The sequence below is a fragment of the Telmatherina bonti genome (genome assembly GCF_933228915.1).
Source record: "Telmatherina bonti genome assembly, chromosome: 21".
Taxonomy (NCBI): domain Eukaryota; kingdom Metazoa; phylum Chordata; class Actinopteri; order Atheriniformes; family Telmatherinidae; genus Telmatherina; species Telmatherina bonti.
The window spans coordinates 15,154,252-15,171,014 of record NC_136630.1 but is presented as its reverse complement, the minus strand read 5'-3'; the positions used below and the strand labels follow the sequence as shown (position 1 = coordinate 15,171,014).

At 39.9% G+C, this 16,763-nt stretch overlaps 1 protein-coding gene across 1 annotated transcript in view; it reads right to left on the bottom strand.

Annotated features, from left to right (window-relative positions):
• Window positions 1-16,763, bottom strand: part of dnmbp (dynamin binding protein) — a 44,491-nt gene that overhangs the window by 14,893 nt on the left and 12,835 nt on the right. The window contains exons 2-4 of the mRNA XM_079261514.1: window positions 14,880-15,034; window positions 12,615-12,737; window positions 8,501-10,738 (exon numbers count right to left, since the gene is read on the bottom strand). Of these exons, the coding sequence (XP_079117640.1) occupies window positions 8,501-10,738; window positions 12,615-12,737; window positions 14,880-15,024 (2,506 nt within the window). The 5' untranslated portion in view covers window positions 15,025-15,034. The remainder of the gene's footprint in view (window positions 1-8,500; window positions 10,739-12,614; window positions 12,738-14,879; window positions 15,035-16,763) is intronic.

The window sequence follows — 16,763 nt, the reverse complement described above, 5'->3', positions numbered from 1 at the left end:
TGGCACTGACCTTTTTATAGAGCGTGCCTGTTGTGTTCCCCTACATGGCCATGTGAAAAAGGTCTTTAAAAAAAACCACTAACTGTACTTGGACATAATGACACACAACTAAATCTTATAATATAACTTTAAAAGAGATCTGCACTTACTACTACATGCATTTACTACAAGTAAATGCATGTCCCATGAAATGCAAATTATGAAGTGTTTGTAAATGCTTTATAGATATTTCAGGCCAAGAAAACTATATTGGATTACAAAGGGGGGAAAAAGCCTTAAAGCATGTGTTATACTACTTATAAAAAAGCTTCAACTATCACCTCAATGTCACCGAATCACAACGTAAGCCCAATAAGTCCTGCAACAAGATGGTCTAATGTTTTTAGCCCTGCAGACTAATGCTTCGCTCAAAGCAAACCCCTGACCGAGCTGAAACAGTTTAACAAGATTAACAGATGACAACACACTGCAAACGTGCAGGCAGCAGTGTGTGGGTGTTTTGAAAGATGCAGTGAGTTCTCCAATAAGCTTGCAGGGCCTATCTAGTGCACAAATACACACACTGAGTTTAAGTCTCGTGATGCAGCGAAGGAGTCAGGTCAGTGCTGGACACTGCCTGGCACCAGACAGACCCCCACCACCTCCCTCACCATGCTGACGCTAGGGATTAATACTCAGACTCCTGAAGTGGACGTGTGGTGGGGGCCGATGTGGTCTGTGTGTGTGGCCGTGCATGTTTCTAGGTAACTGGGGGAGGGGTTGAGGGGCGCCACCTGCTTCTTTTCAGACAAAATAAAGTGATCCAAGGGAGTATTTTTACTTTAAATCCTCATGAAACAGGCTTGAGCACCAAAACATGTTTGGTGGTTTAGTTACGTTGTAGTTGCCAACTAGTTGTGAACTACGCACCCAATCTATATAACAACTTAATTGTAATGGCAAAGATTTACTCAAGTATGACGCAGTACGACAATCTAAACCTGGTGAAAGAATACCATATATATTGAGGCAAATTTTGTACTGATCTAAATAAGATCATTTAATAACTTCAGAGTTTTATTGCACCACTATGCTTCTACAATATCCCAGGAGGGACAGACCAGACAGACTGTAGGCAGGGCTTATGCAGTTCTTTAAGAATTACTGACCACTGTGGTTTCTACTATATGGCAAACCGATTGGTATAAGACAGCAACTTTGCCAAAAAATCCTTAATAGATAACACTCTTTTAAAGCCTTTGTCATTATTTATTCAGTGGTTGCCATTTTGGTTTTTTTAAAGCTGAAAGTACATGGTAAGGATGTGACTATAAATTCATTGAAGACAAAGCATGTCCATAGAGTTTACAGTACACAAGGGTGAGCTAGACAAAAATCCTTCCACTGTTCAGGTGTCAGGAACATGGGAGCCAGTAAAAGATCGATGCAACTTTTTTGCTGTGAAACTGTTCATTTGTGGGCTTTTGGGGTTAAACTCACTTTTGGAGTCAATCTTAACTGGTCTTTTTATGAAAATGTAGCTTTAAGCACTCATGCAATGGCTTTAAAATGTTCATCATGGGTTAAGATAGCAAATTAGTTTATTTAAAGAGACTAAATAGAAATCCGCGTAGCCTTGATAATATAGTGAATAAAAACTAGAACTAATGAACAAAATTTAAAATGTCTATGAGAGCCACTTTATGCAGTGTTTTCCACTGCTTCGTGAAATGAGTTATCAGTGTCTCAAGAAAAGTAATAAAAAGATACCTTTTAGTCAGAACTGAACAGATAAGTTATGAGTTAACGTAGTATAGGTGAGTCAGAATGACAGGTCACAAGAAACCCACAGGAGAGAATGGCAGAGAATAATAAAAACTAAGAACCACCTTAACCTGTTCTGCAGGTTCTTAAATCTACACATACCTGGCAGCTTACTTTCTTCTGAGAAAGATGATACTCACACACACACAAACACACACATACACAGCCACTCACTTTCTGAAAGTATAGAAGGGGAGTGTGGGTAGTCAGCATTCTGAAGCCCCCAGTATTGATTAGAAGAGCCCCTCTGGAGGTCACCAATGACAAGGGTGAGGCAACAAGGACTCTGCAATTCTGTTTTATCAACAGGGGCTGGGAGCTTGTTTAAACCATTATCCCCTTGTTTTTCAAAACTTTAAACTGTGATTTACCTGATAAAAAAGGAAAGTAGTGTGAACCCTCAAAAACATATGCAAATTATCTCAAAGATTAAGTACCTGACATACTGTGCAAACTCAGGATGTTGATTACAGTCACATGACTACATCCTTGTGCCTACCTTTCTTTTGTTTCCTGGTGGTGGCATACTGGGACTTTTGCAGGGAGCTTGGAGCAGTCTTCCTGTAGAAGCTGTTTCTGTCTAGGGAGCCCACATATATCGGCTTGTGACCCTTTTCTGAACTGCGCCCAGCACTTGACTCATATCCCTTTTCCTGCTCATCGCTGTTCGGATATACATCAGAATCCTCAAAAGAGTGCATTTCCCTGAGTGCCAACTTCTGATTCTGTTCCTCAACCCATTCCTCGCAATGGGCCATGCGATCTTTTTTAGGATATTCCTCATATCGTGAATCTATAGACACTGACCGCAAGTCTCTGTATTTGTCTCGTAGCCTGTAGCGAGAATGTTCCCCTTCTCTGGAATTAAAGTAGCCTTCATATTTGTTGTCACGGTCATCCTCTGTCCGTCGCTCATAGTGCTCCCTTGCTTTATAGTCCTTCCGTTTGTGGTTGTAATGGTCATAACTCCTGTCATATCCTGAATCCTTGTATCTTTTATTGCTTTCCCTCTCCCTATATTCCCAGTGTTCGTCAAATTCAGAGTCAGAATGGTACCTTGTCTTACCGGTGTATGTCCCCTCACCTCTTCTGTCATATTCATCCCTGTGTTTGTAGTTTGTTTCTCTGCGTTCATATTGATCCTCATTAAGTTTTCGGTCATTGTAGTAGTGGCCCTCCTCTCTGTTTCTGTAGCGGTCCTTCTCTCTGGAACGATGCCTATCTTTAGAGTCATAATATTTTTGATCATGGTCATCACACTGGTCACTGTCCCGGTAATTGTCTCTGCGAGTGTAGGTGTCTTGATGATCATAGTAGTCTTTATATTCACGATTGCAAGAGTCTTTTTCTCTAAGATCCTGCTTACGGTGTTTCCTGGTGTCATAATACTTCTCCCTCTCGTCATACTGGTCGTTGTATTGCCTGTCATTATGATCCCTATGCCTGTATTTGTCACTGTAATCATAACCTTCTATGTCTCTGTGACTCCTGTCGTCATACCGTCCAGAGACAGGTTCGATTTCTCTATCCCAAGCATCCCTTCCCTTCCTTTCTGCATCTATTTTACTATAAACCTCTTGAGTTCTACAGGGATTGTCTTTTTCTTGTGGCACTCTCTGGTAGTCCTGGTGGCTGTAATCCTCGGGACCCTGGTAAAAGCAATGTTTTCCCTTCCATTCAGAAATCCTCAAGTTCAGGTAACCATCCTCTGATCGAGGGTGGAAGTAAACATCATGGCCTTGAGGTCCCTTGTCTCCAAATGCTGCTTTGTGTTGTTCTTCATAGTCACGGCTGGACTGGCGGCACACATTGGCCTGTCTAGCTTGGGCTTGGTTGTCCCACTGCACTGGCCATTGAGCTGGCTCATGCACTGGAGGCGCTGCAATACCACTCACAGGACCACCTATGGGAACCATCATGCCACCATGTACTGGCATAGGGAAGGCTGGAGCCGGACTTGCAATGGGTCCCTGAGGCTGAGCAAAAGGAACAACTCCATATCCAGGATATCCAACCTGTTGCTGCTGAAGCTGCAGTTGGTGTAGTTGCTGCATGTGTTGCAGATGAGCCATCCTTTCCCTTTCTCTTGCCCACTCAGCATCCCCCAACTCTTCCACACTCTTCCCTTTCCTCATTGGAGGCCCAGCTCCGTAGTTCCAATCCACTGGACCAAACATCACTGGGTTACCATAAACTACCGGGTTCTTCATGGCTCTGACGGCTTAAATCAGCCTATCGAGAGCTGATAGTTTCCTCTTCAACACGGCTTATTCCCCCTTTCCAAAGTCCTGCATTCCATAACAAAGAACTGTGTGCGACTCCACCTGCCAGGCATATTGTCACTAACTCTCCTGCTTGTTTTTCTCTGTCTCCTCTCCACTTGCTTCTGCGGGACTGCCAGCCCAAGCACCTCCCAGCCCTCAGAGTGACAGAAACATGCCCTCCCTACAGCCATCTCAGCGAATCATGGAAGAAGAGGGGGGGGGGGGGGGGGGGGGGGGGGGGGGTGTAACCCTGTTACTGAAGGAGGGGCCTCCTTAGGTTAATGATTCAGGAGTCACATGGATGGAGGATTAGCCCAGCAGCTCCTCCCATTGTTTTAACCCACTAATACTTCTGTTTGCAAGAAATTAGTCTGTCTAGTTTCTTTGAATAACTCAACAATTGGCTTTATAGACACAAATTTGCCATCAAATGCTTTACATGAAGAACATCCCGTACTTCTTCCTCTCTTCTTATCATTTTTTGCTCTATCTTGTGTTAGTTCTGACAATATTAGCATGTTATTGATGCAACTCATTCTTGACTCTGCATACAATCAGTTCAAACTTTCATGTTCTTATCCATAACTTAAACCTTGCAATTTTACCCTTCCCATCATGTCACAGAAGAAAATAATTTATCAACACATTCACATGCTTGTGTTTGTAACAAGCTTTTCTTTTCTTTTACTTCACAGACAACTGATTCAAAGAGGACAATTGAGTAGAAAACAAATGCAAGTCTAATTAAAACTTGTGCATTTTATTTAGGTATTTAGATTGAGTCAATTAGTGAGGAGAGGGACAGGTTTTGAGAACATGCAGCCTGATTAGGCGAGAGCAGCCTCTGAAAAAGTAGCTGCCGAGTGCACAATGAGCTTTTGTTAAGGACTGTCCCGCTCTCAGAAGACACACAATCTTTCTCTGTGAGAAAAAAAATTTAAGCCTATTCATAAAGCTGGTGTATAATATGGCCTGGCCCCTTTAACTCTGCATAAAAGAGGCAGGAATCAAAGTTAAAAAGGACTGCACAAGCAAACAAGTACACACATTTGGACATTTGTGAAATAATCAACCAAACTGATATCAATTCATCTATCGAATCAAACAATTTAACATGTACTTAAAAAGAAGATTTATTTAGTTTTCAATGAAAGCTAGTCTTTATAAAAAAAAAAAAAAAAAAAAAAACAGGTTTTAAATTCACTAGTGGGTTTAAAAACTGAGTTAAAAAAAACAAACAACAGGTAACTGAACAATCCAAAATATGTTTATCCTCAAACAAAATGTGAAAACTTATTATTTTGCTTTAAAACTGCACTAAACTACACTAGCAAATATTTAAATGTCATCCCCATAACACATAACAAAAGACAGGACTGCGCATAGAAACATATATAGACACTACTCTCTTCTTAGATAAAAGTACATAATTAGCAGTGTTCAACGTCTCAGCTTTCAGCAGCGCAACACCAAAACTGTGCTTTTGTGTATCTGCTGCAAGAAAGTCAAATATAGCATTCTTATCAGTGGCCATGTTTGCTTGTGCACATAAAGCTTTTCAAGACCAAGTCAACATTTGGCACTGGCAGAAAATGTGGAATGATATCAAGGAATCAGAACAAAAAATAACTTTACTAATGAGGATGAGTGAAACCATGTTAAACAGATATACCTGTGGTGTGTGTGAGAGTCTGTGTTATATATGTATGTAGCCCCACAACTTTGCGTTAACCGTGTTGTAACACTGAGTTACCCTGTCTGACTGTCTGTTTTGTTGTCTTTTAAAATATCATTTTTCTGCCAGCCCTTATAAGGACTATCAACAACAAGATGAAGTGTAGTTACTCCCTGCCTTATAACAATAAGCTTCCATTGTCTCTTTGAACATTACATGTTGAAAAACACACCCTGTAAAAGAAAGGAAACACTCGAGACCTAGTGTGTTGATGCATAGCTGCACTATGAGAAACAAGTTTTTACAAAAAAAGATCTGAATAGTTGATATGTAAACAATTCACTCACAGTCAATCATTGCATAATAAAAGTAAAGGAAGATTAATATCTTGCTAACATGTTGTAAACTAAAAGCCTTTGTGTTGACGATTACCATCTCAAACATTCTGCAGAAAACAAATCATGCCATCTTTGCCAATTTCCACATGCATCAGTGTCACAAATAACACAGGAGGGAAGAGACTGAATATATTATTTATCGCTGTCAGAAAATTAGTGCGATGAGTAAATGTCATCTATGTGGTTGATCTTTAGAGACACCTGAAACTACTGGAACCTGTTCCTGCTTTCAGGCTAATTCTCTTCATGGAAATTCATCAAGATTTACCCAGCAAGTCAACTGAATACAACAAAGACAGAAACAATAGGTATACTAATCAATAGACAACAATAGATTAACTCTATAGAGATATATTCAGAGTGCAAGGGGGTCTTCAAACAGTAATCTAATTACTGAGATGATCTTAGAGGAAGAAAACAAAAGAAAAAACAAGACTGTTTCAGAGGTCTGATATTTGCTCCTAAACAGTAATCATTAAGGAATGTTTTGAGTAAACACATTGAGCCAGCACAAATGGAAACTGGACGAATCAACTTTAGAAAAACCCTGTTAATCTTAATTTCTTCTTGAGATATGGGGTGGATATTTGTAACAAAAGGAAACAGTGAGCTCTGCAGTCAGAAAGTTAAAGTACAGCTAATGTTGAGCCGAAAGCTCATGACAATAATAAGAAGGTACTGATGCTAAAATATTGAATAAATGATAGAAACAACTAATCAAACAAATACAATCCTGAAACAAAAAAAGAGGCCCATATGAACTCTCACCGTGTGCAGGAATGCACTTCATACCTAGGTGACAATGTGCTGGGCTGCCACATGACCACATGAAACTGTTAAAGTAATCAAAGCCCATGAGCTGGATGACAGTGAACCATGTACATTTGTTATATCTAAACATTTATGAAAGTCTGCTTTTCATGCAAACCAACAAAGTTAATCTGAAGGCAAAAAAAACCCAAAAAAAAACAAAACCAAAACACTTATTTCATGCACCATTTTATCATAAAAGTACTGTTCAAAATTGAGTTCAATGAGTATCACAACCTGCCAGGGGACTAAATCCTGTCTCTTTCACACAATTTGTTGTTCTCAGTTTTTAGTCTCCATATGTTAAAGTCAATATACACGTGTTTTTTTTGTTGAAGAAAGAAATCTTAATGCCGCTTTTTGCAGCCTGACGTAATGAACCCAGATACTGTGCTAAAAACTTGCTTTGTTTTTCTGTAGCGCATCGCTGTTGGCGTTTCCCTCCTCTTTACTTTTGCAATCGCAACTTAATGCATAAACCCCAAAACAAAGATGCACAACGTGTAATCTATGGCAGTAAAAATTCATACAGATAGGAATGCTTTTGTTTGCACCAAAGTTGTCGTTTTCATTGCGCTCTGCCTTCGGTACAAACGTGGCAATGAATCCAGTGCGGACCCCATGCATCCTCCTTGCTTTGCACATTTTAGTTGCTTTCATAATTGGATGGCACTGTAGGCAAGGGATAAACAGTTTGTCTCGATTTGCAACAAACTGCAATGTCTCATACACTTAAACTTTAATGTAAAGATGTCAGACCTGTGTATCTTTGGCTCCTGGTTTCTGTACTAAAAGCAGAAATGTAAACAAGCCTACTCCTTTTCACACACGTTTTTAAAATTATCTTTATTAATATGTTACATTGACTTCCAATCATTGTGGAAAACCAAACCTAAGTTGATGCTAACCATAACCAGCTCTTTTAATTCCCACCTTACCACTAAACCATCCCAAGATTCCAGGAACGTTTAATCTCTTTAGGACAGATTTTTCATCCCCACACTGGTCCTGTTATAATCATCTTTCATTCAAAGATACAACCCTGTTCCTGCTGATAACTCTACACACTAAACATGGATGTCTTGTTTGAATCATGGAAATAAGGAGTGTTTTTAAAGGAAGTGTCTCAGAAAAATCTGGGACACAGCTCAACGAGGAAATCTGGTAAGTCCAGATGTCTCATTTTAAGATTCTTTCTATATTACGTTTTGTCCTCAGTGACTGTGTTGTCCATGAAGTCACCTGCAGGCAGCATAGAAAAGCTACTGCTTGATATAAACTAAAGCAAACAAAGTTTTATTTGTTTCGTGCTTATCTGGTTGTGTCTGTGAATTTAACCCATTCAGTCAATGGGAAACAGAAGGATTGCATCTCAGTATATGGATAAGATGTGAGGAACATAATGCCATTATATTTAACACTGGAGAGATTGGTTTATGGGCAATAATGTAACTTTATAGGAATTTCACCAAAGACTCAAAACGTTTCAAATCCAAAATCTCCCCGATTGCCCAAACATACCTTTTTAATTCTCATCCCAACATTCTTACCTTGTAGGTGCTGTTGCTCCAGGGCCAGTGTTTCCAGTGTGTAGTTGCAGAACTCCAGATTCTCCAAAGCCTGCATGCGTGCCGTCTCCTCTTCCTCCTCCTCCAACATCGCCCTGAGTTCCTCAGCCGTGCACGCATATTCCTCCATGTCATGCTCCACTTCTTGTAGCCGCAGCAACAGTTGGTACCTTTCCTCCTCCTCCCTCTGTCTCTCACTCTCTAACTCAATCTCCCTTTCCAGCTCTTGCTCTGCGTCCAGTTGGCACTGGCTTTCAGGTTCCTGCGTTGTGAGGTCACCAAACTCAGACTCACTCTCTGTGAGGATGTTTGCGGCTTGTTCATCTGGAGTGAAGAAGATGGGGGTGTTGGCGTGGGAAGTGCGAGCTGGATGAGTGGCGTTATGTTTTGGGTGTCGAGGAGGAGGTCGAGGTGCCGGGCGAGCTGGCCTGTATGCTGCTGGCGCCGGGGGACGTAGGACTCGGGGACGAGGTGGAGGAGGGCGGAGAGTTCTGCGTCTCTCCAAAGATGAAGAATTAGACTGCAACAGTTTGGAGACAGGAGGGTGTGAGGAGCCCCGGATAATATCACTTTCATCGCTGTAACCTAGTATGGAAAAGTGCCGGGAAATTGCAGTTTGTTGATTCAGATCAGCTGCACACGATGTGTCCCTTAAAGCACCAGAACTCACATTCGAGTCGCTGTAAGAAGCAGTCAAGCTTTTTTCAAATTCAAAAAGCTGCTGGGATAATTTAGCCTCCAGGTCACCGGCTGTTGTGGCTAGAGCTGCTAAGGTGATGGATGCTGGCAGGATGCCATTGGAGCCCCGTGTCTTCTGCTGGGAATGTGGTTGTGCTTCAGCAGTCGGCATCATGTCAGTTTCGCTCACACTAGCATGTCGTGACAGCTTCCGTTGTTTATGGCTTACAACAATGTTGTTCAATGCCTGCCCAAGACTGGTAGATTTATTGGTGGTAGTGGTACTGTCTGTTGTTGACCTCTGGTTAAATCTGCTTTCTTTAGACCAGCCAGGATGAGTGCTATGGAGCGTAATGCTGTGAGATAACCTGGGTTGTGATGGTCGAATGTTACCATTGGTGTAACTAGATTGATTTTTACTTAACGTTGGGCTAATATCTTGTTTAGGTCGATGTGGAGGCAGGCTAGGGCGAGGTGGGAGCCTCGGCCTAGCTGGCGGAGTGGATTTGGGTCTTTTGGGTGCGCTGTGGAATGGTGGAACAGGTCTAAGTGGCTGAGTTTTAGACGTACCCTCTTCTTCTCTCTGGCCACTGTTATTAGTCTGAGCCAAAGGACTTTTACTTTCACTCGGCCATCGCTGCTCGTCAGTTCTCTCAAAGTAGTCCAAGTCCCACACTGTATGATCCTCATACATCCTCCATTTAGGATCATTCCTTGACCCATTTTGACATAAATGATCAGAGCTGTACTCAGTACAGCTGTTCTCTTTCTCTTCTTCTGGTTCAGTAGTGTTTGTCTCATCTACACTTTTCTGCTCATCATCCTCTATTTTGACAAAACGATGTGGAAAGATACCCCGTTGCCCTCGCAGCTCCCCCTCCAGCCAACCATCTTCCAAAGTATTTACAATACGGATACGATCTCCGATATCAAAATCCAACTCGCCTGGCTCTATAGCCCGAAAGTCATATAATGCTACCCCATACACACCACCTTCTTCCTCATTTTGTTCCTCTACGATCGCTTCGTTTTGTTTTTCTTCTCTCAGAAAAACTTCCCCTTCCTCCATAACTTCCTCCTCTGTGCCTTCTTCGGCATCATAAGTGTCCTCATAGATGAATTCTTGAGAGTCATCATTTAAATACGAGCTATCAACTGACTCCTGAGGAGAGCGGAGAGGAGCCAGAAGCTCCACAAATCCCTCTGGGAAGATGCCCCGTTGGCCCTCCAACTCGCCCTGGAACCAGCCTGGTTCGGGCAGGCCTGTGATGATAATCAGGTCACCCTCGCGGAAGTCCAGCTCTTCACTAAGTTGTGCATGGAGGCTCATAAGAGCCCGGGCTTGGCCGAGAGCGTAGGGTGGGAGCTCTGAAGCCTGGGCCTGAGCTGAGCGCTCAGACAACTGTCTTGAGCGGCCTGAAAGGTTCAGCTCCTTCACACACGATGTGGGAAATACACCACGGATGCCCCATGCGCTACAACCACGTTGCCAGGCTTCCCCAAGGTTCATGGACCCTCCGGCCTCCCCAACTACAACATCGCCTGGAAGGAAAGAGAGCAAAGGAAATTTAATTTTACTACACAGAACCCATTGAAGAACCACAGAAACTTTTAGCTTCGACAATGTATTTCATTTGTTGTCCCCAATCATTTTTACATGACAAAGGGAAGATGTCAGGGATGTCAAATACTGGTCCTCGAGGGCCACTGTAGTGCAGTTTTTTTATGTTCTCCTGCTTCAAAAACTCTTAAATCAGATTGAATGGATATGCCCATCAGTTTGTTAAACTCAGCCTCAGTCTGTAAATGACCAATTTATTTGAATCAGGTGTATTAAAGCAGGAAAAGACCTCAAACCTGCAACACAGAGCCTTCGAGGATTAGAACTTGACATCCATGATTGAAGTCATAGTTTAAGTACTTAATAAGTAAAGAATTCTCTTTAAACTCTGGTAACATTTAAAAGAAATATTAAATCAATTTGTTTTTTTGGAAGCCTTTTTAATAACTTTACATGACTTCTACAATAACTGGAGAGTAAGGGATAACAGGAATGTTGTCTGGTCTGTCACAAGTCATCAGGGTCACATTCCAAAGACCTGCGGCTCCACCTCCCATTGTGTCTGGTACTGAAACTGGAACTGAGCCAGTAGCACCATGGGAAATAAAACTGGATGGCAAGTATTGTCTGTTTCCTATATATCCTCTGTTGAGGGAAATGTTATTTTTTACCGAATCCACCAAAAACACTGTCTTTATTTTTTATTATAAAAGCTCAGAATTTAAACTTAAAATAAAACAATAAATATATGATCAATATATACTGGATTCATTGTCAGTTACCACATTTGACACAACTTTTTTAACATTCCATGGTTTTAGATGCCATCACTGTTACTAAAACTAATTCTGTGCCACTTAATATTTCTACAGCTGTACTAATTCTACCAGACTTCTAGTAACGTACAAAAACAAATCTGACACATTTTATTGAAAATACAAAGGACACAGCAGTACTACATGCAAGAAAATGCTGTAAATAAAAGAACCACAATGGGGGCAAAATCAATGTGATTATATGATAAAAAAAACATCAAGAATGTAGAAAGCAAAAAAAAGTACAACATGGGCAGAATGGGTTGACGTTTGGGCTCTAACGACATCTAGTGGACAGTTTTTGAAATTGAAGACAGGAGGTCACAGGGTTTTATCATCATTTTAAGTTTTAAAGATGGCTAACCAGGCTTTCCAACAGTATATAATAAAACACCAGCTGGCATCATTGAAGAGGAAGACTTATCAACCAAACACAAATTTCCTTCATTTAATGCTAGGATTGTTTCCACACAGCTATGTCCTGATGAGAAGATGTGATGATAAGAAAATAAGGCCGTGTCTCCAGTCATCATAAAAAAAGGCTTGCTTGGCTTCCATAAGAAATTCATGCTAACTTGAAGACAGGATGTTGAGATTACATCAAAGCTGAAAAAATAAACATTTGCCTTCAGCATCAGACTGATGATGGTGATTATAAACGGAAATTATTATCTTTTTATCAATAAATTTTTTTCTTTATCACTCATTTCCATCAGTATACAATGCCACAAAACTTCTGTTTGCAATATCTGGCATCATTAAACTTTGAGGACATGGAGACAAGGCATCAGTCAACTACGAGTGTCAGGGTAAAGTTCAACACGATTCAAAACAACACAAAGCAACCAGTTTACCTCAGTGCAGCGACATCAACAAGTAGCGTTAAGCTAAGTGAGAAAACATGACCTGTTAGTTTTAGCAGTGGTACTTAACAAGTGTGCTTCTGTCTGGTTAAATCAGGCATGACATGCAAAGAAAGCTACATTTTTAGTCATTTTCAGAAAAGTCAGCATGCTTTAAGTGTCAGATAGTCAGACAGTACCTCTCTTCAGGGATAAGTTCCCTCGTTCTGCGGAGTTGAAATCATTGATGCACACATAGAGTCTGTCTCCAGGCTTGGTGCTTGGAATTCTAACCTCTTCCACAAAGGTGCTGGGGAACTGACCTAAAGACAGAGGAAAATCCCCCAGAATGACACAAGTGAATTCTGTGAAAAACATTTTTAACATTTCCAGGACAAAATTCTTTTTTTTTTTTTCTAAATAAATTTTAAATAAATGCTTCAACTTCTAATGGTGCTCCCACATTCATTCACTATGTGTTGTGGACTTACAGTCATATTAACTGCTTCTCAGAACAGGCGGTAAATTAAAAGAATGATTATTAATTAGAGTAAATGCTGTTTGTTTGCTTATTTACAGGCCCTATATAAAAACTGCCAGGCCAAATTTCTTTAGACAAATAAGTTACAGCGCATGCATAAAGACATATCCTGTCACTTTGATGCAGGTGCATATAACTATCTTTAAGGGTACATTTCCATTAATTTTCCTGGTGCACACTACAGTGGAAAATACCCTTTGTTTGCTTTTATAATTGCATTTCTTATATATTACCAACATACCTGAGCGAGAAGACACATCTTTACTTACATATATTCTGTTGATGACTTACAAACTTTGTGTGTTGGAATAAATATGGTACCTGGGTGTGAGCATTTTCTTTTAAATAAATAAAATGGTGAGGGATAAAAGCAGCCTTCTGATTGAGCTTTACAGCACTTACGTGGGACACACTTAGGTTTCAATGATGGTGTTCACACCTCAAGTCACTTCAAATGTCCACATAGCTTCAAAGTTCAACTAATTAAACTAAATCTGTCAAGTCTAAACACTAAAACCTTTAGTGTTTCCCCACTCATCAGGATATAGAATTACATTTCTACTTTGAAATATTAATACCATTCCTCAGCAAACAACAGAATCAGAATCTGTAGAGCAAATAACCAGCAAAGAACAACTCAATGTTCTTTACAGAGTGTGCACAAATTAAAAGCAAATAGTTTTAAAAGCAAAATACCATATAAATCCATATATAGATCTATTATTTTAGTTCCATTCTGGGTATCCAGAGTAATCTATATATTCCAACAAAAACAATACAAGTACTACAACTTGCAGCTGTTGTTTAGTGGCATTTCACTAATAATTAGTTTTGACTATAAAAAATGTTAAAACTGTAGGCACTAAACAGGACAGTGTTTCTATACGACACAAGCAGCAGTTACATTTTGCCTGAGATTTTTATTATATGTATGAACTCAGTCAATAAAATCAGTTTCTTCTTTCCATTAAGTGATGTATTGATATGATCTGGTTTTTTCCTAAAGGCAACTGAATAAATCCAGATTAACTTCCCCTGACCACTTCCCCTCTGAGGGATTCCCCCTTGTCGCTCAACTCGTGGACAGATCTATTCAAGTTTTCCATGTTAAAAAATAAATAAATAAAAAAATGAACAAAAAGCCCACTTCAGCAGCTCCTAAACTCTGTCGAACTCCACTGTTTGGCACTATAAAAAACAAACAGCCTCATGACCAATTCTGTGAAGAAGTAAAGAAGTGTAGGACAACCAATGGTTAGAAAGCACAGCTGGACTCTATTTAGCCTTTGAGGCACATGTTACTTGAACTTGTCATATGTGCAGGGACTAAACTCTAATCGGAAGGAAGAGGAGGGGTCTGAGCATGCTTCTGCAGTCGCTCCATCATGGGATTTTGGAAATGCACGTTACACATGTTACAGCGTTTTGCTGCGATTTGGTGGCAGCATAAAAAAACATACAGAACAATCTGAGCTGTGTTGGTGTTTTAGCTTTGCTGTGTTTTAGAAAAGCCAGACGTCAATGTGGAAAAATATCTTGTGATGAAAGTAAATAATAATTGTTATAAATAATTTTGTTATTTGTTATAAATATTATAAATAATAGTGTTAAATAATGAAGATTGCCAGCCCAGCTAATTTCATCTTTACATCCAGGCTTCTTTGCTATCCTTGATGGCCCCTTCAGTCTCAAGCTACCTTTCAATCAAACATACCATCATCTCTAGGTTTCTGCACAACCATATATCTATGATGATGGCTGTTTACCATGTGGCTTGTCTGTCAGTTAATAATCAATTGTCTGTGCAGAGTACGTTTGTTAGTATAGCTTCTTTTGGTTAATATTTTTCTACCTAAAACTCTTGAATACCAAATATTTTAGGCAACACCTTGATTGGTATAAATGATGATCACTAAAAACATACCTGTGACGCCATCTTTGTTTCCAAGCAACCAGAACTCATCCACAACACTGAGCACCTCAATGACGTCACCTGGGAAGAGTGGGAGCTCCTCTGAGACGCTGGGGAGAAACTCAAACACAGCGCGCACCACCGATCCTGATTCCATTACTCATAACCTGCAGAAGTCCACAGAAAAATAAGATTTCACCTTGATATCAAAATGAATGAAACATTTTACAAGAATAACACAGTTAGACACAAAAAGTGTATAACTTGGTTTTCTAAACAAGAATGTTTCCTAGTACAATTTAAAGTCTTTAATATGCAAATCAACAAGTGCCTCACATTGAGAGGAAACTTTTGAGATTTAAGACCAACTGAAAGGGGTCATGAGACTGAGAAGCCTGTGAAAGGAAGCAGATAAAAAGAAAGAAAAGACAGAGAGCTCTACTTAAGATGGCTGAAGTACATTCCTCCACACTCTTCTATCCTGAGGACACACACTAAGAGAAGCAACTTCAGTTATATATATATATATACACTTTATTAAACTAACTCCTACAATTTTTTATAAGTGATTTAAGTTCTTATCAAATAGTTTTTCATGTCAAAACATTTAGTTCCACTTCTTTGTTACAACATTTTCAATGCTTTTAATACTGTTGATGTTTATTAAAACTAGCTCTGTGTTTTGTCTTCAGGAGAACATGTGGGTCAAAATACAGATGAAAGAAATGTAAAAAGAAAGATTTTGTGCAATAATTTTGGTACAATAAGCCAATTTATAAGCAGATTTACAATAAAATCCAGACCTGGTCTAAAAAGAAAAGAAAAGAAAAAAAAACTCTATGGGTGCATTTACATCAGGAGAGTCCGCTAGACTGGGTCCAATTGGGGACTCGGCTTAGTTGTAGGAGGGTGTATCCATGCAAACCGAGATCACGTTCACACTGCACTTTGGTCAAACAAGCCAAACCTTTACAATAATATATCCCGATTCCCAGCAAAAGTGGTGCTGCACTGGTATTTAGCAAAAGTGAGAACAAGCCCTGCATGAAGAATAAAACTGTTGCAAGTTAAACATGGACCACAAAACTATGGCTGTTTTGGTTTTTTTTAATTTGTCTTGTGCAAGTATACTGCAGAAATACACTGCAACAATGGACGCAGTATCAACAACAGACGAGGCAGAGGACTTGTTCTGTATTTACCCACAATGCAATGCAATGTAAAATGCAGAAAGCGACTGTTTTTTTGTGGTTCGCTTAGTGTATTTGGTCCGCCTGAAACGGGCCAAGATCTGCATTTGTAGGTGGACTGAGTCTGCTTCTTTGATCCAGATCAGAATTCGTTTGGCGCACTCACAACTCTTAGGCCTGTGCCCAGAACTATGAGTAACTCCTACTCAACGTACTCAAATCAAAGTTAAACCCCAAAAGTTTAAGTCTTTGAAATTCATCATTTTATTTCAAGTTATATTATTCTTTACACATTAGATTGTATGTGTTTGAAAACACTCTACACACAGTGCATTTACAGATATACACTCCCAGTCAAAAGTTTGGACCCACTTTCCAATTACATTCAATGGAGAAGTGTCTCCAAACTTTTGACTGGTACTGTAAACACCAAAAATATATATTTCTAAATACCACACAAACACTACTGCTTTAAATCTTCTCCTTAAAAATAGTGGAAATGAATGCTGTGACATTATATATACTCATAAAAATGATGGTAAAGCAAAAGTAAGGCATAATGACAACTAAAGATGGTCCCACATAATGTGTTCCTTGCTTTGGCTTGACCGTGTCCAATCAAAATACAGCATTCAAGTGACACAGCTCTTATGAAAGTAAAGATTTCTGTTCAGCTGCTCATAATTTCAGTGAGTGAAAGAAACAT